At 51.2% G+C, this 22,885-nt stretch overlaps 1 protein-coding gene across 2 annotated transcripts; it reads right to left on the minus strand.

Moving 5' to 3' along the window:
• Nucleotides 1–844: 844 nt before the first annotated feature.
• On the minus strand, nt 845–21,200 carry LOC116944703 (coatomer subunit zeta-1-like). Of its 2 annotated transcripts, XM_032958497.2 has the most exons (10): nt 21,073–21,200; nt 14,836–14,904; nt 12,935–13,016; nt 11,649–11,740; nt 10,763–10,818; nt 10,004–10,081; nt 8,655–8,706; nt 6,832–6,870; nt 2,874–2,906; nt 845–1,597 (listed from the first exon to the last, which is right to left on the minus strand). In XM_032958497.2, exons 1-10 carry the CDS (start codon nt 21,088–21,090, stop codon nt 1,550–1,552), a joined length of 567 nt encoding a protein of 188 aa, XP_032814388.1. In that variant the 5' UTR covers nt 21,091–21,200; the 3' UTR covers nt 845–1,549. The 2 variants fall into 2 exon arrangements, with proteins under 2 accessions (XP_032814388.1, XP_032814397.1); XM_032958506.2 differs by lacking the exon at nt 2,874–2,906 and having other exon boundaries at nt 21,073–21,199.
• Between the last annotated feature and the right edge of the window lie 1,685 nt (nt 21,201–22,885).

Genomic DNA, 22,885 nt, shown 5'->3' on the forward strand with positions numbered 1-22,885 from the left:
AAACATCAAATTAAGCACGGGGCGCGAAATCACGCGTTGGAGGGGGGAACGCGCCCGCGCGCGCCTGCCGTGCGCCCCACCCTCCTCGTCTGTGGATGTTTTGTTCGTTTGTTCAATTGGGTTTTCCGAGACGCAATCGCTCCACGAGGTTTAAACAAAATCAATGGCTCCCAACGCACGGCCCTGCGGATGACCAGAGTTCCCAAGCGGTCTGCAAACACTCTACAAAATCAATCGGAATATTTATTTATACTGGAGGAATCCAATGAGTTATGAAACTCTTTTTCATAGATGTCCAGCAGACGATCCTCTTGCCAGCACGGGATTCAAGGACCCCCCCTTCACCCCGCCCCCTGTTCCCTGTTCAGCGAGTAAACGCAGTTGCTCGCTCAGAAAGTGGCAAGGCTCAGACGAAGGTTGACTCAGCGCCCGTATTCCAGTTGGTGCCAATTCATTCCAAAGTCAAATTCGGCGGTTTCACCCCCCCCCCCCCCTGCTCGAACAATCGTAAAGTTATCCTACACTCCACAGGGTGACCCCCCATAGGGGGGGTTAATTACCCCCCCCTCCACCCACCCTGCACCTCCACCCACCCTGCACCTCCACCCACCCACCCACTTACCCGTCCAACCACCTGCCCGCCCGCTCACCTCAATACGATGACATTTTAAAGAGACAAGCAGCATACACCGATTGCGGGTGATCATATCCACTGAAAAACACAGTGAAATAAGCACGACGTTCAACAACGACCGCCGGTACGATCGGAATTTTGTTTTAAAGCGTCTACTTGTTGAAAACAGAGCCCATGTGCGCACACACACACACACAAAGCGTCTACACATTTCCATACAATATCCCTTTTTTAATGTCTGCGAGTATCGATTCAAAGTTCCCCGACAAACCTCTTATTTCTTCAGACAAGCGAAACAAAAATGAACACAGTCACCCATGGGAAGGCGAGCAGTGCGGGGATAAAGGTTTGCCTTGCCGGTCTAGGGCAGTTTCCCACCAACGCACGGTCAAAATCGGCCAACCCCTGCCGATTCGGAAAATCGCTTTTCCCCGCCACCTAACATGTGGGCAAGGGAGAGATGAAATTTCCGCTGAAACGCGACAGCCCGAGGACGGCTTGGACTGCTTTTATTCGACGTTTAAAATACAAAATACGAATCACTCTTCTACGACGTGAAATAAATGTACTTTACGAGCTCTACGTGAATCCTGTTAAAGTAGTTCGTCAAACTCTCAATTACCCACCATCCCCTACACTCCCCCCCCCCCACCCCCCAATGAATTGTGAAACATCAACCTACAATAAATAACCCCATGGCAATAGTACTTCACTGCGGGTGGCAAAACAGCGCAGAGGTCTCCCCCGATCGTAGGGAACCCAAAGCCGGTGCTGCGTGCGTGTGTGTGCGTGTGTGTGCGTGCGTGTGCGTGCGTGTGCGTGCGCGTGTGTGCGTGTGTCGATCAAGTTGGGGGGAGGAGTGGGGGGGCGTTTCAACGTGTGGAATGTGTTGGGAACACAGACAATGGCATCCTTTCACTTGAGAAGGGACCACTTAATCTGCTCCTTGGCCGACTGCAGCACCTGCCACGAGCACGCACGCACAGACACACACACACGGACGGAATATAAGAGTCAGTTACTCGCAGCGGTGTGCAATGTGGATAATTTGTGTGACGCTCAGACTTTTTGATGTTGTTGTTCTGTTGTTAGGGTTGTTGACCCAGGAAAGCCTCACACCTAGTATCGTAAACACTTTTTTTTTAACGAGGGGCCCACTCCACCGCCACCAAGTTTCTATCAGTGCCATCACAGGACACCCATCGAAAGGGAGAACAACAAGCTCGATAGGCCTTTCTGACTGAAATCAACAGAATCTTAATTTTTTTTTGCAGCAGGACGTGGTGCTGCTTTGCGTAATCCCAATTGAGTCAAATTGCAAGTATTCTATTTTTTTGCATGGTTACATTTGGCCAATAACAAGATACATTGTACGTTTTAATTTTTTAACGATGAGATGGAGGAAGTTGGAGGAAGCTGGAGGAAGCTGGAGACCCCGGGGGAATCCCATACAGAACAGGGGGGAGAACACAAACTCCACACAGACTGTGTCAGGAATGGAACCCAGGAATTTGTAGCTGTGAGGCCACCCTAATGCCCTGATAAACTAAACTAACTCAACTTTTTATTTTACCAGGTAAGGCTATATAGCTTTTTCAGAAGCGACCTGGCCACAAATGACAGCTCAACGAAGTGGCTTATAACGCAAAATTTTATAGCAGCCAAAATACTCGAAACGCATGTTGATTCTTAATGTGGAGGGAAAAAAACAGAGGACCCGGTGAAAAATCCACATGACCACGGGGAGAGAACATGCAAACTCCAAATATACAGGCGTCAGAGTCGGGGTCAAACCCACAAGCCTCCTGTATACCAGGCAAGGCAGATAACAAATCGCCACGGTGGCACCTTTCTACTATCCAAGCAAGGGCCAGCAGCGTCTTTAGAGGCGATGTTAGACCATGGCGGACGGGTGATGAAGCAGACCAGAATGTCACCTTAATGAATGGAAGGGAAATTGCGTTTAAGCATGAAAGCTAACACTAGATTATCATTAGATTTTTTTTCGGGTTCAAATGCACAGATGCATTTCAAAAGGGAAGACATTACACAGACTTCACTTAAAAATACTTGAGCAGAATTGCACATTGGAGATTTTTTTTTGTTTGTAAATAACTTTTAAACCTTTCAAATTGTCGAATCAATATTAACGACTGGAAAAAATATATAGGACTTGAAATTCGTCTGTGCTTGAGAACCCTCTACCCCGTCACCACGTCAATGGGAGCCATGCACTTACATTCCCTTTCATGCCAAGCTTTTGAGCTATTTGCTGTATGAACAAAAAACACGGTTTAACAAAAAAAAGAGCATTGTTATTTGCTAAACACAAATAAATAAAGATCTGCATTTAAACAGCGAAGATGCTGCGCCATCCATTCTGAATTATCGACTGGTTGTGATTGAGAAGCCACGTGATCAATGGCGAAGCCAGGATTTTCAGGTAGGGGGGGCAACCCCTCCAGCAATGAAAAATGATAGAGGAGTTGTTAGTAAGTAAGGACTTGTCTCTTGCTTTTAATTCGACGCGTGTGCGGCGATGGCGCAGCCATCGATCGAGGGTCGAATTCGAACCGCGTTGTGTGATCGGCATCGCGCTCGCTGAAGGTGTCGATGCCTTCAGGGAAGTCGTGTACTGTATATACAACTGCGCACCATTCTGTGAGTCACGTATAACTGCTTTGCCATTACTTATTGCCGATTATCGACTCAAGACTATTGTCCTATCATCATAATATGCTACACAGTGGCAGTGGGGGTCGCAAAATGCCGATTTATTACTAATAAACCCCAATGATCCGATCGAAATTAGGGATTTCGAACAGATCATTAGGGGGGGGGGCACGTGCCACCCCACCCCTCCCCCAACTGGCTCCGCCAGTGCACGTGATTGTAATTGCCAGCGTTTACAGATTTACACAAGTTTTCCAGAAGTACTAATACAAAGATCCCCCTGCATAGCCTTAACAAACTTTCGGGGCAAATGCTGTTAGCGAGTAGCACCTATGAAGGCCGGTAGCACCGGCTACTCATTTGAGTCGACCTAGGGGGGGGGCCCAGGACCGGTTCAGATAATCGTCACTGGTGGTTGGCTGTTAGCGGGAATCGAACTCGGGTTGCCGGGTTCGGAGCACAGCTCGCTCACCACAATACCACCGCTCCCAAACAACAACCGCCATTCGCCACTAAGTGGTGGTGACGTCACCATGACGCTTGTGCCAGGCCATGTGCACCTTGAGGCCACGTGAAGTGTCGAACGCCCGCTGACAGGAGGTCACGGGGCAGACCCAGGTGCCACGGGTCGACTGACTAAGATGACTGGCTGATGCACCACCTGTGCCCCTTACTGTGCCAACTTGCTGTGCTTTAGCCACCCGGCGCTCCGCTCGTTGTTGTGAGCGTCCCTCCTCTGCCCTCCGTTGTTGTTGGATGGCGACTGCCTCCAACTGCCCAGCAGCGTCTTTCACGAGCCTCCTCCATAGAGGCTGATGGTAAGGCCCCACCTCTTAGTGGCACACTCCAGGTTCAGCAGCAGTGCCTCCAACTCCTCCTCTGAGCGAGCGGCAATTACCAGATCATCGGCATACATAACATGGTTGACCAATAGGGTGCCATCCCTTGACCGCACCCGGGCATCAATCAGCCTCCCATTGTATATGTACCAGATGGAAATTCCTCTGGTACAGCCATCAAAGGCTTCACGAACTACGTGGTCGAAAAATATGTTAAATAATGTGGGAGCCAGAAGACATCCCTGTCGCATCCCAAGGTGAACAGGGAATGGCTCCAACTCCCGGCCACGTAGTTTTACCCGGGCCCGCTCACCATCATGAAAGCCCTTAATGATCGTGAGCAGAGGGTCAGGGACTCCGAAATCACGAAGAACAACACAGAGCCCAGGCCTACTGATGGTATCATAGGCCTTGACCAGGTCAATAAATCAGAGATGTAGGTCTTATTGGAATTCCCTACACCTCTGCTGTAGCAAACGGACAGAAAATATGGCATCTGTGCAGGACCGCCCTTTCCTGGAACCATATTGAGGCTCCGCAAGCCTCACCTCAGCGTGCCTGGCAAGGCGATGTTGAATAATCCTTGCCAGGACCTTTCCCGGCACACTGAGGAGTGAGATGCCCCTGTAGTTGTTACAGTCTGTGCGGTCCCCCTTCTTAAAGAGGGGGACCACAAGGGCATCCTTCAAATCCTGCGGAACCCGTCCAGTGGTCCAGACTGTTGTTATTATGTCATGTAGGGCAGTCTGTGCACAAACGCCACCCTCCCTCAGCATTCCGCTTGGGAGATCATCTCTGCCCGGTGCCTTTCCTGGTCTCAGACTCTGGATCGCCTTTAGTACTTCCTCAACAGATGGCACCTCGGCCAGTCACTCACAGGGGGTGACTTCTTCTTCCAATATTTGAGGCACAGCAGCCTCAGCAGTGTCATCCCCACTTTGTCCCACGATTTTTTCCATGTCGAGGGATTTCCCCTCCCCCAGGACTTCACAAAAACGCTCAGCAAATCTGCAAACCTGTTCCTCTGACGTGGGATGCTGTAGACGATTAGAGTGGGCCTGTTGCTTTTTCTCAGCCATCCTGAACACCTCTGTCAGCCAGGGTCTCTGGGGAGGTCTGTACCGCATACCCAAAGCAGCCATTGTAGCTGCCTGAGTCAGAGTCCTAAACCTCGCCCATTTACCCTCGACATCAGGAGGAGTGGGGGACGATGCCAACCCCAGTCACATGCGATGATGAAATTTTCGCTTGCAACTTTCATCAGCTAGCTGAAACAAGGCAACCTTAGTTCGGAATGAGGTCCTGGATGTACACCCACCACCGGAGTGGAAGAATGGCAGGCGCATCTTACAGATGGTAAGAGGGCAGATCAACTCCACGGTCGGTCCTGGTGTCAAGAACATGGGCCCGCATCCGCTGTTCCGCCGCTATGTAGTCCAACAGATGTTCTTGCTTGGACCCGGCATGCATCCACGATGTTGGGTGGATGCGCCGATGCTGGAACAGCGTGTTGGTAATTACAAGCCCATGGGCTGTACAAAAATCTAGCAGCCTCCTACTGTTGTTATTGAGCTGATTTGACCCATGCTTTCCAATCACTCCAGACCAGGTGCCAGCATCATGACCAACTCGGGCATTGAAGTAACCCAACAAGATGATTCTATCCCGAGGGGCCACTTTAGCCAGCACCTGTGACAAGAGGTCATAGAAGGCATCTGACTCATCGGCCTTGCCTGCATCCCTCCACGGATGTTCGTCTTCGGTGGGAGCATAAGTAACCACGACCACCACCCCCCGCCTCCGGTTGATAGGAAGGCGAGCCCAAAGTAGCCTGGGGCTTACAGCTTCCCACATCTCACCGCCACACTCCCACGCCCCCTTCATTATTTTGTTCAGAAGAAGAGCCACTCCCTGTTGTTTGGTAGTTTGGTAGTCTCCTGCCCTGAGTAGAGGACATGGTGGCAGGAGCCAGAGCCAGTCCACCGGACCTCCTGAATGCCAGAGATCCAGGCGGTACCGGTCCAGCTCCCGAAAGAGGAGTGGCAGCCTCTCCTCTGCAGTGAGCGTTCGAACATACAAAGTGGCCATCCGTAGTGGCTTTTTGTTGTTTCTGGAAGAGCCCCGAGTGTAAAGGTTCAATCTCCTGGCTCCTCCAAATGGGGTTTGGCCAGGAGACGTCATAGACACCTGTCCCCCCGGGGCCTCCGGCACAAGCTTATTAATTAGATAGTTTTTACGTGGTTTTGTGATAATTTATTGAAGGTGGAAGGGTTATCAGCCCCTCGCACCCGTGCAGAGCCCCCATTTAGCCGCTGTGGTGGTTACCAACGCCTTGAGGGGAAAGGCCAATCGGAATTGGCCCTCCCCCCCACAGCACTGTCCACGACAGCGTTGCCCGTCCAGCACCACGAGGTAGGGGGTTATTTTGCCGAAGCATGCACGCACGTACACACACATATGTTAGGAAGCGTGAATACTTGAAACAGCCTTTTTGTGAAAAGACATTTAAATTAATTTATTGGTTCATTGGTCAGCGCGATGTTAACGCCGTGTTAATATACAGTGCACGGGGGCCAGAGCGATGAGCGACTGACACATTCGGAGAGACTGTGGCTGTCGTGACGGAGAGATATGCGAAAGGCATTGTGGACTCCACGTGTGCGCGTGTGTGGTGACAACGCTTACCTGCGACACGGTCTGTTCTGACAGCGATCCATCGTCAACCTGCAAGACAACGCACGTTCAGCCGCCAATATTTACCAGAATAAGCTTATTTGGGGCGCCTCACTGGCGAGACGCTAAACAACCTCGTCTGGTATACAGGGGGTCATGGGTTCGATCGCGACCCTGACACCTGCTGAATATTGGGAGTTTCCATGTTTGCCCCGTGGTCACGTGGACTCACACACACACAATTCGATGCATGAACGCATTGTAAGCTTGAGAATCGATATTCATTGAAATGAGAATCAATGCTCCATTGTACTCCTAAAGGTACTGCTTTTTTGTGTTTAGTTTGTTGTCCTTCCCCTGCACCTCCGATTAGCTTGGTTAGCGATGTATGCTGCAAAAACAAAATCAATATACATATGTACAGGAAGCGCACTCAAATAAAAATATATACATTCACAATGCAAAAGAACCTTTCCCGATGGGCAGCTGAAAGACAATGCTGAGCGCCCGTCCCAGGAGCTCTTTGCTTGGAAGATCGGAATCGGAATATTTATTTACACTGGAAGAATCCGATTTTTTTTCACACACGTCCAGTAGGGGCGGTAAGAACAGATGACGACGTCACCAGCGCCTGTCTGATTAAAAACACCAAAGTGCAGAGAAGCGTCACGGCAAAGGGCCACCGTGCTGACGCTTCTCTACGGACAGTGGCTAGCGAGCTAAATATAGAGTGCACGCTCGCACCGCCGCTACCGCTGTGTGCATGCGTGCGTGTATGCGTGCACACCCCCGGAACGCTGATTTACTCATTTAAATACAGCTCCTCAGCGATACGCTAACCATCGAAAAGCGCTGGCTCGGAACACTGGCCGCTTATGATTTGCGGCGATGAGCAAAGCAGGCGAGCGTTTGTGAAAAGCTTCACAGGGGGGGTGACGGGATGCTTGCAGCAGGAGGTCAAATGAGCGACCGCGGATAGGTACCAATTAACGGGGCCGAAGAGACGGCTATGGAGAGCTACCCGCCGCTGTAAATCTTCGCCCGGCACATTTGACCGACGTCAGCAAATCTGCGAAGGGCAACGGGGGGCTTACAATGTCGCCGAAGTCGTCGTCGCAGCCATCGTAGTCGTCGTAGTTGTCATTCGTGACCACGGCGTTCGCAATTGTGAACTTTCCTACCGACAACTGGCCAAAGGCTCGGGTTGCAAGCTGGCTACCGCAAGCAAGACGGCATCTTCTCTGCCACGCGAGTGAGCGCGGGGGGACGTGCTCGTTTCCATTGGTGGCTTTGATGAGACAGTAGTGGAAATTCCATACTACTGTAACCAGGTATTGGAGATCCGTGAATAACCGATGTGTGAATAGATCATTAAAATAAAATATATTTTTTTAATAATAATAAATTATCATCAGCAACCATGCTCTATCCACCATTGTATGAAAGCCTCCCCAAGCCCCCTGTTTATTCAGCTAAACTATTTTTTATTTTACCAGGTAAGGCCCACTAAGCTATATAGCTCTTTTTCAGAAGTGACCTGGTCACAAATGATTGCTCAACAAATTGGCTTATGTGGAAATTACTAGCAGCCAAATGCTCTGAATGCACATTGATTCTAAATGCGGAGGGAAAAATCGGAGGACCCAGAAAAAAATTCCACGCGACCACAGGGAGAGAGATACACGCAAACTCCAAATACATAACAGGCATCAAGGGGTCGGGATCGAACCCACGAACTTCCTGCACACGAGGTGAGGGAGATGGAAGGTGGCGGCAGTATCAGGCCCTTTCCTCGGGGAGCCAACAGTGACAACGAGAGTCATGGCAGAACTCACCTTCAAGGCGACTCGCTGTGCCACCTGCTGCGGGTCGCTCTCCAAAATCACTCTGCGCAGAGGGGAGAGACCAAATACGCTAGAAACGCGTCCCACATCCAATGGCTTATGACGTTCTCATCCCCGGCATGACGTTGCCTCATTCCGTGTGTTCACGTCTGTCGGAGTCACGTTGCAACCCTCTCTGGCAGCGTTCCGTTTCTCGCCAAGTATTTTTCGGGGGCCGCTGATATATCGGAGTCAGAGCCACAGAGAGAGGAATAGTGGACGTGATGTGCCGGGCGCTGGCAACATCAAACAGAACCCAGCTGAAATTAAGCCCCGCAACTCCATTGCGATTAAGACGCTTTTTCACTCGAAACTATACAAAATATAAACTATTCTTTATTTTATATTTGAAGCTTTCGTGGCTGCAGGAATCCTTACTCTTTGTTTTTTTTCGGTAAAGTCACGTAGGTAGAAAAATGTTTACATGCTAATCACATTTACACAGTACATTTACATGCAAATTTCTCACTTTAACATTACTAGCCCCCCCACTTCGTTTATAACTCTGAGGCTATGCCCATCTCTAACCTTTAAAAGCAGCCTGCATCAGAAGCTTCCCTCCTCTTTCTTCCGCCTGATGACGATTACTTGCGTTGCGATCGAAACGTCGTGATCTATTATTTTTTATACCTACGTGACTTTACCGAAAGAACCAAAGAGTATTCTTTATTTTACCAGGTCAGGCCCACTGAGATAAGTAACTCTTTTTCAGGAGGGGACCTGGCCACAAATGGTAGCTCAACGAAGTGGCTTATCACGTGGAAATGTAAAGCAGCCAAATATTATATTCTTAGCTCTTTCGGTAAAGTCACGTTAAAGGGAAACAATAAAATAATAAAATATATATAAAACAATTAAAAATTCTCACGTTTCGACCATAACACAAACGGTCATCATCAGGTGTGAAAAGCAACGTGACTTTACCGAAAGAGCTAAGAATATGAATTACTGCAGTCACGAAAGCTTTAAGTCAAAATTCAGCCAAATATTGTGAATGCATGTTGATTATAAATGTGGAAGGGGAAAAACAAGAGGATCCGGAGAAAAATCCACGCGGCCACAGAGAGACACGCAAACTCTAAATATACAGCAGGCGTCTGGGTCGAGATCTAATCCATGACCTCCTGCATACCAGGCGAGGCAGTTAACATCTCACCACCACGGCACCCCAAACTGCAATCTCTCAGAAGATTGCCGAACTCTGACCCAGACAGATGAACTATGGAGATGTCCTTCTCATCTCAAAAAGTCCGAAAATGAAATCCGCGTGAACAAATTAAGAGCCACGTGTAACCACTGACCCGCCATCCACGATCTCATCCACGGCCAGAAGAACGCCCTCCATGTTGTCCAGAACAGTCCTCTTCTCCAAGTTCTTCCTGCCAAGAGAATGCCCGAGGAGACAAAGACAGATACAGAGACAGTGGTGTGGCCAGCACAATGCTCCACTCCCTTTGCATTCCCGGTGCTTTACACTAGAAACTCACTTAATGCCGAGTCAACTTAGGGAACGCACGGGAGCAGTTTTGGTCATAGCCAGGAATCAAATTCAGATCTCCGGATTCATAGTGCGGTGCGACGACCCAGAGCACCCCTACATAAGCCATTGATATATTCACACACACACACAATATAAACATATTCCGTGCACATACAAATAGTGGAAACTGAGGATAAAAGTACTATTTAAACATTTTGCTCATTGAGCGTTCCGTAAAATATTTCGCCGGGTGCTCCTGGTTTTCTTCCAGATGTATATACACACAAACACAACACATTAATTGGCTGAAAACTCATATATAGAGGACCGTAGAGCTTGGCCAATTGTGTGTAGCGCCGGCTCACCCCCTCGATTGCTGCCTTCCAGCTTGGTCTGTGGTTCCTCAGCGATTTGGAGATGCAAATTTGCATGAACCGGGGAGGCTATTTGAAACTAAAACATTTTTTATAATTTATAATTATTATTAAAATATTTTCGGGGCCAGCACACGCAAAACACGGGCGCAACATTTCGCCTGCGCAACATCATTGGAATGTCTTCGCGAGTGCAAAAGGGCCACCTGAGCATTTGGCTGAGCGAGTCGAAGAGGCAGTTGAGGACAGCGACCAGCATGAGCTGCACAACGCAGGCAGGCACGCACGCAGACGGCCGTCAGAAACAAACGTCAACAACCACTCGATTCCTCCACCGGCACGCGGTCGCCGCAAGGCACCGCTGACGCGCACGCGTGGCACGGGCAGCGGCGGTCTCGTCCAGCTAACTCCGGTCAGCCTCCCAGCGGCGGCGGCGGCGGCTTTTGGCTAACCATCTATCATAGGCGGTCGCCGAGTGGCACGCTTTCAGACAAGCTTCCCGCGACCGTCTGGGAACTCTCTTCCCTTCCGATGTTCGGAAGCCGCTGGATCTGTCCACACTTTTAAATAATCTCGATTGAAAACTCATCTCTTCAGAAGTGCTTTTTGTGTTTATATTGTTGTCCTTTTCCCCGGACTTCCAATTAACACGGTTGGCTGCGTACGGTGCCAAAATAAGTTGAATGTTCAGTTTGTTCTCCTATAATGCAGTAGTTGCGTTCCTGAAGAACATCGTGTTATAAAAAAATCGCGTTATAATATATAACTTCGGGCAAAGCACAATCCACGATAACACGTGAGATGCGTATGCAGGCTGAACAAAGACTGAAGTGCGTGGGAAGCATCTAGAAGCATCCAGCAGCATCCCGCCTTGTGTGATGCTACGCCGAGGCAGCCGCAAAACCGCTTATTCCTACTTGTGCGACGTAGTTCTGTTCACTCAATTGCGTTATATCCAATTTGCATCCGCGTTCTTTAAAAAGTGTTCCCCAATGCATTCGTCGCGTTATATTCAATTCGCGTCATGTAAACACGCGTTATTGGAAAACAAACTGTACATACATCGCGCGCACCGCTAGGTAATGCGAATACCTCGTTCTCCTGGGAGCTGCCGATGACATAGAAGTGGAGGTCTACGATGCTCTTGTACACGACAGTGAGACCGTCCAGCAGGGCGATCTCGTCTGATGACAAACGCATGGACAAACATTCACCATTGGGATATCACCCAAGGGCAGAGGTTTGTCTCTCAACACTCAAATACATTTTGAAAGAAGGAATACCATCAATCTATTTTCCTCAATTGAGCCGTATTAATCCCTAAGCCTGAATATATATTACTAATTACCTATTAAGGCTGAAAAGGCAAAAAGGGGGTTTGGTGTGACCAGCACAATGCCAGATAATCACCCGTCACGCCAAGTACTCATTTAAGGCTGAGTTGACCCAAATGAGCTTCAGGATAAATACGGGCATATTTTCACGATATAACCGTCGACTCGGAACACAACGCTGTGCTTTTTATATCCCTTGGGTAGTCTGTCGAATTTGGAGACGCTAAACGGTTCAGACGCTGCTTAATACCAAACTGCGTTGCACTGCGTCGGCATCTTTACGACGAGCGGTACCCCACAACCCACTTCTATCGATGCAGTGCGATCCACAGGTGTTGGCACCCCGAACCTCTCGATGCTAGAATGCGCCTGCCGGTGACTCGTGGCCGAAAGCTCACCACGCGTCGCCAAATCGCTTTCACACGTGCACCGAAAAGGGCAATCCAAACGCGGGCGACCTTTGCAAGGCAAGGTCACCCCCCCCCCCACCTTTGCATATAGCTGCTCCTGGTGTTGTCATCACCGTCATTGAGCAATTAACACCTCGGCAAGGGGGTAGGCGCTGAGGTGCAGAGGATAAGGGCCAGCCCCTCAAGGACGTTGTCTCAATCACGGACGTTTCCGTCTGGTGGTGGGAAACTGAAGTGCGTGAAGTGCGTACGCAAAAAAAAAACTGCGCGGGCGCGCCTGCTCTCAGTCCAAAAACACCAAAGCAATGAAACAAAAACCTCGACTCATTCGACAATAGCACCGTGACCTTGAAAAAAAACTAAAATAAAAGAATATACGTTGACGTTTCGGGCAATGGCCCTTCTACAGAACACATAGATGCTCCCCCAGCAAATAAAGAGGCTCGCATCGAGAGCGGCTCTGTCTTGCGCTGAAAGAAGTAGGGCCATTGTCAGAAACGGCCGCCTCTTATATTTCAAACTTCTCAAGGGCGCACTGTTATTGATGAATGTACCGAGTGCTTTGTGTTTTTCCATTGTGTGTGCTCGTGGACCCCACAGCAAACGTCGCGCTATCGCCAAATAATTAGCTTACTCTCAGTCCGCTGAGTTTTGCTGAAGACGTTCTTTTCGAATGTCTTTTCATCCTTCACGGTCAGGTGGGGGTTGTCGTAATACTGCACACGCAGCGCGGTTTTGGGAGGGGTGTGTGGGTGGGGAAAGAGTGACAAACACACATACACAGAGCGACGACATCAGGGGGTCCCACCCAAACGGTCCAAGCACACGCGCGTCTCGCTCCCCCACCCCACAGCCACACACGAGCATTGTCATCCGTGAGCGGGGCGCTCATATCCCTTGACCGGTGCAGCGGTGGAAATTCCACACTTCTGTGACGGGAACGACAACGGTTTGTGTTTTTCGACGTAGCACCCGAAGCGTCAATGGGGGGATGGCGGGTGGGGGGGCAGTCTCCGAGCACTGTGCACCACATCTCGTCTCAAACTTTTTAAAGGGGAGCCCAAGTATCTACCCCCCCCCATCCCCCCTTTACATACAGATAGTCTCCGAGTTACGATGGTCCGACTTGCGATATTCTTGACTTACGATGGGGTCGTCGTAACGCGTCTCCATCGTAAGTAGAGGACTACCTGTACACCGCTACCGCCGTATGGCAGCGAACCCAGATGCCCTTGTTCGGTCCCTAATTCCGAGGGTGCTTGTTACCTTGGCAAGCGTTATCCGTTGTTTTTCCCTCCCGTTTGAAATTCCCACTATATTCTGGGTTCTTTAACGACAATACTTATATATATATATAAAAAGGGGGGGGGGACCCCGCGTGGCAGCTGTCCCTACAGGCACAAGGTGACTCAGCGCCTAGCCTGCACACGGGGAATTAATCTGCCAGTAGTGGGGGGGAGGTGATGATTGCTCTGTGTATTCCCATCCCAACGGAGTAATTTGCGGGTCATTTTTTTTTTTTCAAAGTTGGCAAATTTGGACACCAACACCTTCGCACAATAGCCGACTCTTGCGAACGACACCAGGGGATATTTATAAAGTCCACTGTGAAGGGGACGGCGAGCGGTAGTGTGATGGTAATTCAATGCCATAGGACTGCTGCTGTTTACGCTCGTCAGTGGAGTGCTCGCTGCACTGTGTGGGAGATGGTTTACGAAATTTCGTTTAACGCGTGTTTTCTGAATAACGCATGCCTTTCGTATTACTGTATCAGGTATCCCTGATACAGGTATCCCTGATACAGTAACACCAACGGCTTACGTCGGGGATGGCTTCCAGGGGTAGGTGGTGGAGGCGAAGGTCGAGAGGCGACGGATAACAAGAAAGGACGGATGATGATGCTGTCACGTGACGTAAGTGCGGGGGTCAAGGCGACGCAAATCCTGTAGCGGTGTTGAAAACAAAGTGACGACGTATTTCCGGAACGACGTAAAAAGGGGGAGACGTAAATCTGGGTATGACTCTACAATCAGACGATATTGTTGCGCTGCCCTCTGCTGCCCTCTGCTGCCCATACAGAGTGCGTGAATATACAATGGCTGCTCTATACCAATGTGACGTCAATTTTTTTTTAAAAGGGCACGAAAACTGGGACAATATATAACTAATAACACCTCCGATTAGCACGGTTGGCTACGTACGGTGCGAAAAAGGTTCAACGTACATACATAGAAGATCATCAATGATAAAGACAGAGCGGGGCAATGGATTTAGCGTTCATGTCGAGCCCCCCATCAGTACCCGGGGGGTCCCCCTGCCCCCAACCCTGGAGGAAGCTAAAGATTCAACCGGCAGAGACCGAATTCAGCGAGTTGTATGTACGTATGTTGAACGTCTGTTCGCACCGTACGTAGCCAACCGTTCTAATCTTAGGTGCGGGAGGACAATTAGTTCAGAGACGCGGTAGCTAACGATTAGGATGGATGTTTCACGAAGGGTCTCCGAGATCCAGTAGCAGCTGCCCCACCGCCCCACCTTGGAGAAGATTCGCTCTCCATCGGCATCCAATATGAAGATGGCCTTCACCGACAACAGGGAGGGCTCCTGCAGACCACGAGAGAGACGTAGAAAAGGGAACTCTTGTCAGTGTTGCATCTCCCCGCACCCACGTGCCGCGGACACAAAGCCACAGAGACAAAGACAGCCCGTATAGCCTGAACAGACTGTTGGGGGCAAGTGCTGTTGGTGAGCAGCACCTATGAAGGTCAGCACGGCACACGAGGAGGTGGATGTGCCAGCACTACGCCCGAATGCCTTTGTCTCCCCAGTGGCGATGTTTGTACACACTGCACCAGGTACTCATATGAGGCCGAGTTGACCTACGGGAGGCCCAGAACTGGTGCAGATAATCGTCACTGATGGTGTTGATGGCCGTGAGCGGGAATCGAACTCGGGTCGCCGGGTTTCGTAGCGCAGCACGCTAACCGCTGCCCTACCGCTCCTCCCTACCTTAGACACACGCACGCGCGTACGCGACTTTTTGGAGCCGGATTAGCAGACAACACACCCAAGGCGCACGCATGTTAACGGACACACGTCAATGCAATTATTGCGAACATGTTAAGAGACAAACATACGCGACGCCAGCATGTTGCCAGACATTGGGGAGGGGGGACGCGTTGCCTGGTCGTGCGAAAGCCGCTTCCACACTCCCCCCCCACCAACTCTGGCGTGCGGGATGTGTGTGTGGAGGGGGGCGGGAAAGTCATCATGCATTAACCGAGCGCGGCTCTCCAACCAAAGTTCTGTTTTGCACTGACTTCCTTGACAGCACAGCCCAAGTGTACCACAGAACTTCGGCTCGAAAGCCTGGTGTTAGTAGTACTGCAAGGGGCGGACCCGCGCGGATGTCATCTCTGATACAGATCAGCAACCACAAGCCAAAAGCGCCACACGCGTTGCATCGCGGCCGTTGGCAACGCGCCACCCGTTGCAAACACTTCACACGCACACACTTCACACGCACGCACTTCACACACTTCACACGCACACACTTCACACACTTCACACGCTTCACACGCACACGCTTCACACGCACACACTTCACACACTTCACACGCACACACTTCACACGCACACACTTCACACGCACACACTTCACACACGCACACACTTCACACACGCACACACTTCACACTTCACTTCACACTTCACACACTTCGCACGCACACACTTCACACACGTCGCACGCACACACTTCACACACTTCACACGCACACACTTCACACGCACACACTTCACACGCACACACTTCACACACTTAGCACGCACACACTTCACACACTTCACACACGTCGCACGCACACACTTCACACGCACACACTTCACAAGCACACACTTCACAAGCACACACTTCACATGCACACACTTCACACGCTTCACACACTTCGCACGCACACACTTCACACACTTCACACGCACACACTTCACACGCACACACTTAACACTTCACACGCACACACTTCACACGCACACACACACACTTCGCACGCACACACTTCACACACACACACTTCGCACACGTCGCATGCACACACTTCACACACTTCACACACTTCACACGCACACACTTCACACGCACACACTTCACACGCTTCACACACTTCGCACGCACACACTTCACACACTTCACACACTTCACACGCACACACTTCACACATTTCACACGCTTCGCACACTTCACACGCATACGCTTCGCACACTTCACACGCAGACACTTCACACACTTCACACACTTCACACGCACACACTTCACACGCACACACTTCGCAAGCACACTTCGCACGCGTGACATGATTTATCTTTACCCGGTAAAGGCCAACTGAGCCATCGATAGCTCGTTTTCAGAAGCGACCTTGGCCACAAATGACAGCTCAACCAAGCGGCTTGTCATCACGTGGAAAATTTACAGCTGGCAAATATTCTTAAACGCGCGCTTCTGAATGCGGAGGGAAAACCCGGAGGACCCGGAGAGAAACAGAGAACATGCAAACTCCCAAACATACACAGGCATCGTCAGGGTCGAGGCATCGTCAGGGTCGAACCCACGACCTCCTGTATACCACGCGAGGTAGTCAACACTTCGCCACCATGGCACTCGTGCAAATGACTTATCCTGTGACTAAATCGACTAAACTTGAGAGGAGAGCCAGACACCCGCCGAATGTCCACGGCTTCCCAGCTGCCCGGCCAGCAGGGGGCAAGAACACGTGTCCACCACAGCGGGAGTGGTGGCGCAGCGATTAGCGCACTCCATCCACTACGAACGAGTCCTACTCCCGGATTTAACATTAGTGGGGGGGGGGGCAAAGTCATTGTGAGATCTTCATCCAGCAGTGTAATTTTACTTTTGTTTTATTCCTACGAAAGCCTCTAAGGTCTTTCAAACCTCAAGTTTGTTTTTCCTTCCCTGAACAAATTGAAAACTAACTTCTTTAGAACTTCTAGTTTGTGTTTAGTGTCGTTGTCCTTCCACCCGCAACTCCGATTGGCGCGGTTGGCTACGTACGGCGCAAAAGAAGGTCGACGTTCACACACACACGTACACACACACACGTACACACACACACACGTTCACACATACATACATACAACAACAACCGCCATTCGCCACTAAATGGCGGTGACGTCACCACGAAGCTTGTGCCAGGACATGTGCACCTTGAGGCCACGTGGAGTGTCGAACGCGCGCTGGCAGGAGGTCACGGGGCAGACCCAGCAGGTGCCACGGGTCGACAGACTGAGACGACTGGCTGATGCACCACCTGTGCCCCCTACTGTGCCAACCTGCTGTGCTTTAGCCACCCGGCACTCCGCTCGTTGTTGTGAGCGTCGCTCCTCCGCCCTCCGTTGTTGTTGGAGGGCGACTACCTCCAACTGCCCAGTAGCGTCCTTCACGAGCCTCCTCCACAGAGGCCGATCTTGACACCGCTGGTACCAGTCATCGGCAAGTCCACTCAGCTCCACGTCCTCCTGTACCACATCACTCCATCTCATCTCTAGCCCGTGCCGTGCCCGCTTAGCCCCCTCGATCCGGCCGAACAAAAGCTGTTTTGGCATGCGGTGGCTGGGCATGCGGGCTACATGACCCAGCCATCGCAGCCTTGCCCGCCGGAGGAGCTCACCGATGGGACCTTGCCCAGATCTTTCAAGGATTTGTGAGCTCCTCACACAATCCAGTATGGTTAAACCCAGGATGGATCGTAGGCAGGCCAGCCTAAATGTTTCTAACCGGCAAAGATGTTCCATTAGGGGGGTCCACGTTTCGCAAGCGTAGAGAAGGGAGGGAATGACCATGGCCGAGAAGACCTGAAGCTTAGCGCGGAGCGACAGACCAGGTAGCTTCCACACAGCGTTACGCAACCGATGAAAAGATATTGCCGCTCGACTGATTCGAAGTGAGCCCTCTGCTGTTAAACTGGAGCCGATCATAAGCACACTTCCCAGGTATAGGAAACTCTCCACTCTCTCCACAACTGCCCCATCACCAATTGGGAGTTGTGGGGGTGTCCGATGGTACAAAATACCCAGGCAGGTGCTTAGTTTTGGTGGGGCTGATGGTAAGGCCCCATCTCTTAGTGGCATGCTCCAGTCTCAGCAGCAGCGTCTCCAACTCCTCCTCTGAATGAGCAGCTATTACCAAATCATCAGCATACATAACGTGGTTGAGCAATAGGGAGCCATCCCTTGACCGCACCCGGGCATCGATCAGCCTCCCATTATATCTGTACCATATGGAGATTCCCCCGGTACAGATATTGAAGGCTTCACGAACTACGTGGTCGAAATAGATGTTAAATAATGTGGGAGCCAGAGGACATCCCTGTTGCACCCCAAGGTGTACAGGGAAAGGCTCGGACTCCCGGCCACGTAGTTTTACCCGGGCCCGCTCACCATCATGAAGGTCCTTAATGATCGTGAGCAGAGGGTCAGGTACTCCAAAAGCACGAACAACCCAGAGCCCAGGCCTATTGATGGTATCATAGGCCTTGACCAGGTCAATAAAGCAGAGATGTAGATCTTGCTGGAATTCCCTACACCTCTGCTGTAGCAGACGGACAGAAAATATGGCATCTGTGCAGGACCGCCCTTTCCTGAAACCGCACTGGGGCTCCGCAAGCCTCTCCTCAGCGTGCCTGGCAAGGTGATGTTGAATAATCCTTGCCAGGACCTTTCCCGGCACACTGAGGAGTGAAATGCCCCTGTAGTTGTTACAGTCTGTGCGGTCCCCCTTCTTAAAGAGGGGGACCACCAGGGCATCCTTCCAATCCTGCAGAACCCATCCAGTGGTCCAGACTGTTGTTATGTCATATAGGGCAGTCTGTGCACAAACGCCACCCTCCCTCAGCATTTCGCTTGCGAGATCATCTCTGCCCACTGCCTTTCCTGGAATCAGACTCCGGATCGCCTTCAGTACTTCCTCAACAGATGGCACCTCAGCCAGCCACTCACAGGGGGTGACGTCTTCCAATATTTGAGGCACCGCAGCCTCAGCAGGGTCATCCTCACTTTGTGCCACGATGTTTTCCTGGCTGAGGGATTTTCCCTCCCCCAGGACCTCACAGAAATGCTCAGCAAATCTGCAAACCTGTTCCTGGGGGTCGGAGATTGGATCACCGTTTTTTTCCCCTAATGATGGTAATAGGTGTAGCGCTGCAGGTTACTTTTTTGATGGAGTTAAATAGAGATTTGTGATCACGGGCCACTGAGGCAGACTCCATCTCCTCAGCAACCCGCGACCACCACCTACCTATCCTTGCAGCGCCTCACGGCTCTCTGAACCTCCGAGCAAAGGCTGCGGTAAGCCTCCTCATTCTCTGACGTGAGATTCTGCAGCCGATGACAGTGGGCCTGTCGCTTTTTCTCAACCATCCTGAACACCTCATCTGTCAGCCAGGGTCTCTGGGGAGGTCTGGACCGCGTACCCAAAGCAGCCATTGCAGCTGCATGAGTCACAGTCCTAAACCTCGCCCATTTACCCTCGACATCAGGAGGAGTCGGGGACGATGCCAATCCCAGCCGCAAGCGATGATGAAATTCTCGCTTGCAACTTTCATCAGATAACTGAGACTAGGCCACTTTAGGTTGGAATGGGGTCCTGGGTGTACACCCACCACCGGAGTGGAAGAATGGCAGGCGCATCTTACAGATGACTAGTCGATGGTCAGAGGGCAGATCAGCTCCACGGTAGGTCCTGGTGTCAAGGACATGGGCTCGCATCCGCTGGTCCGTCACTATGTAGTCCAGCAGATGTTCTTGCTTGGTACACACACACACACGTACACACACACATACACACACATACACACACACACGTACACACACACGTACACACACACGTACACACACACGTACACACACACGTACACAAACACGTATACACACACACACGTGCACACACACACCTACACACGCACACACAGACACACACACGTACACACACACGTACACACAATGTACACGCACGTACACACACGCACACATACACACACGTACACACACGTACACACACACGTACACACACACACGTGCACACACACGTACACACACACGCACACACAGACACACACACGTACACAGACACGTACACACACACACGTGCACACACACGTACACACACACGTACACACACACACGTACACACACACGCACACACACACACGTACACACACACGTACACACAATGTACACGCACGTACACACACGCACACACACGTACACACACGTACACACACACGTACACACACACGTGCACACACACGTACACACACACGTACACACACACACGTACACACACACGTACACACACACACGTACACACACACGTACACACACACAGACGTCGCACTTTAAGTGAATGAGTGGATTCCCTTTAGGATGCCTCCCCCCGCCCGCCCCATGTGCGACAGAGGCCCCTTATCAAGAAGCTCCTGTTGCCCTGCAGCTCTGCCAACCCCCAGGGGGGACAGAGACGAGGAGGTGGGAGAGGAGAAGACGCGACAGAGGAGGTGGGAGAGGCGAAGGTCGCTGAGCACAGAACGAGGAAAGAGACGTGGTGGAGGTGCGTGCAGAAGAGGTGAGCGGGATGGGGAGGGAGAGATACAGAAAGCAACTGTGGGTGAGGAGCAGGAGAGAGAGGGTGAGGAGGAGGGTGAGGAGGAGACAGAGAGGGGAGACACGACGCGAGACGCGCAGCTACAGCCGCCGTGGTACCATCGCTGACGACTCCATGCCGCCGTCTCTGCCGACGTGGACCCCACTACGTCACGTGCCGCGTGACGTAGTGCCCAGCTGGACCTGCGTCACGTGACCTGCAAGTTCCTTCCCCCCCACCACCACCACCCCCCGCAGTCCGTGATACAGGGATCTTTGTCTTCCGGTCCTGGGCCTCCCCTAGGTCGACTCAGCCTCAAATGAGTACCTGGTGCGGTGTGTAAACTGGGGGAGACAAAGGCGGTCGGGCGTGGTGCTGGCCACCCACCCCCTCGCGCGCCGTTCCGGCCTTCACAGGTGCTTGCTAACAGCACTTGCCCCTACAGTCTGTGTGAGGCTGCACGGGGGATCTTTGTCTTTGTGGGAGGGGGGTGGTGGTGGTGTGGGAGGTGTCACGTGGTCGCTGTGGCCACGTGGCGATGGAGCGTGACGTCACGCCGGCGTGGCACGAGGAGCGCCATATTACCTTGGGGCGAATGAATCCTCGATGCTGCTGGAGAAATTCGAAGAGCTATAAAGCTCTTGTTCGCAGATGCCCAGTAGTGTGTGCATCGTGTTGGTCCTGACGTATACTGTAGGCACGTCCGTTCTTATATACGCGTATATTTATAATGCACACGAAACATTTGTTTTAAGTATGTGTGTATTTTTACGTTAAGTTACTTATCAGAATCTGTCTTAAAGAGCTTTTTTTTCAATGTCATCAATTCAATCGGTTGAATCACGTGTAATTACCCAGTAAGGCTAATTTATTGGTGTGATCAGGCATTTTTTTGCCACTGTGCAGTTCCCAGCCTGTGGAACGATTTGCATTTGCTAATAAGACAATTATAATCGTGAGAGCTCTTGAACTCACCGCCACTTTGATATTTGAATCGATTGGCGGTGACCCGGGTCACCATCGTGACCCGGGGGTGCCAAAACCTCCATAACTCCCGAAACCAGAAGGACTATGAAGACGGGAGATGTCACTGAGCCCGATACGCAACGCCAAATATGGAAATAAAAAAACAAACGCAAAACACCCGTAAACAAGGGGGGGCTGCTGGGGTATTTGTGCGTGGCAACGGCTGTTTATTGCTTGTTGTGAAAGTACATCAGGATGCTTGGTCTGGTCATTCCCCAGCACGTTCTGCTTCTTACGGGGGCGACCACCCCCCTTGTCTTTGGGAGCGAGACCACTTGGAGGCAATGGCGCACCAGGCGCTCCCTTGGAGGGCCGGCGGTCACGGTCGTGCTGGCGGGATCGACATCGTCGTCATCATCATCGCTCCCAGCATCGCCCTCCGGCAGGACAGGGTGGTGGTACCAGCGATGCTCCCAGGAAAAAAACAAACCTTAAACTATGCCCGGCCCACCAATATTTTGCGGTGACCCGGGCTACCGCCAATCGATTCATATACCCTCGTGAATATGTACATATTAGTACAAAAGTCACCCTACATATGTACTTACTGGTTCTGCAACTAAACTTTGTAAATGCATTATGCCGACTAATAATCTGCCCGAGCCAACTTACATTCAAGGGAATTACTAGTTCCCTTGAATGTGGAAGATCGCTGGGTTTGATCTTCCACAAAGCTCGCGGTCCACCATAAATCACATCCACTGCACGAACCATGGCTGAAGATGCGAATACCCGGTGCACAAATAGGAAAATTAAAAACTCTCCAGTAGCAGTGTGCGACTGTGGTCATCCAGAACTGACGGTACAACGTGCAACGACCATTCAATGCCCCGATCCACAAATACGACGGAGACATCGCAGGGATTACACTCCGCGCTACTCCTGGACGCGGTTATCTGGGCTTGA

This window comes from Petromyzon marinus, chromosome 2 (genome assembly GCF_048934315.1).
Source record: "Petromyzon marinus isolate PM22_M1 ecotype Great Lakes invasive population chromosome 2, UKy_Petmar_22M1.pri1.0, whole genome shotgun sequence".
In the NCBI taxonomy this organism is placed as follows: Eukaryota; Metazoa; Chordata; class Hyperoartia; order Petromyzontiformes; family Petromyzontidae; genus Petromyzon; species Petromyzon marinus.

Coding starts and splice junctions, on each gene's coding strand:
- LOC116944703 (XM_032958497.2), bottom strand. Junction 13,017..14,835: donor GAGAGCGAATCTTCTCCAAG/GTGGGGCGGTGG, acceptor CTGCGTGTGCAG/TATTACGACAACCCCCACCT. Junction 10,082..10,762: donor TCGCTCAGCCAAATGCTCAG/GTGGCCCTTTTG, acceptor TTCTCTTGGCAG/GAAGAACTTGGAGAAGAGGA.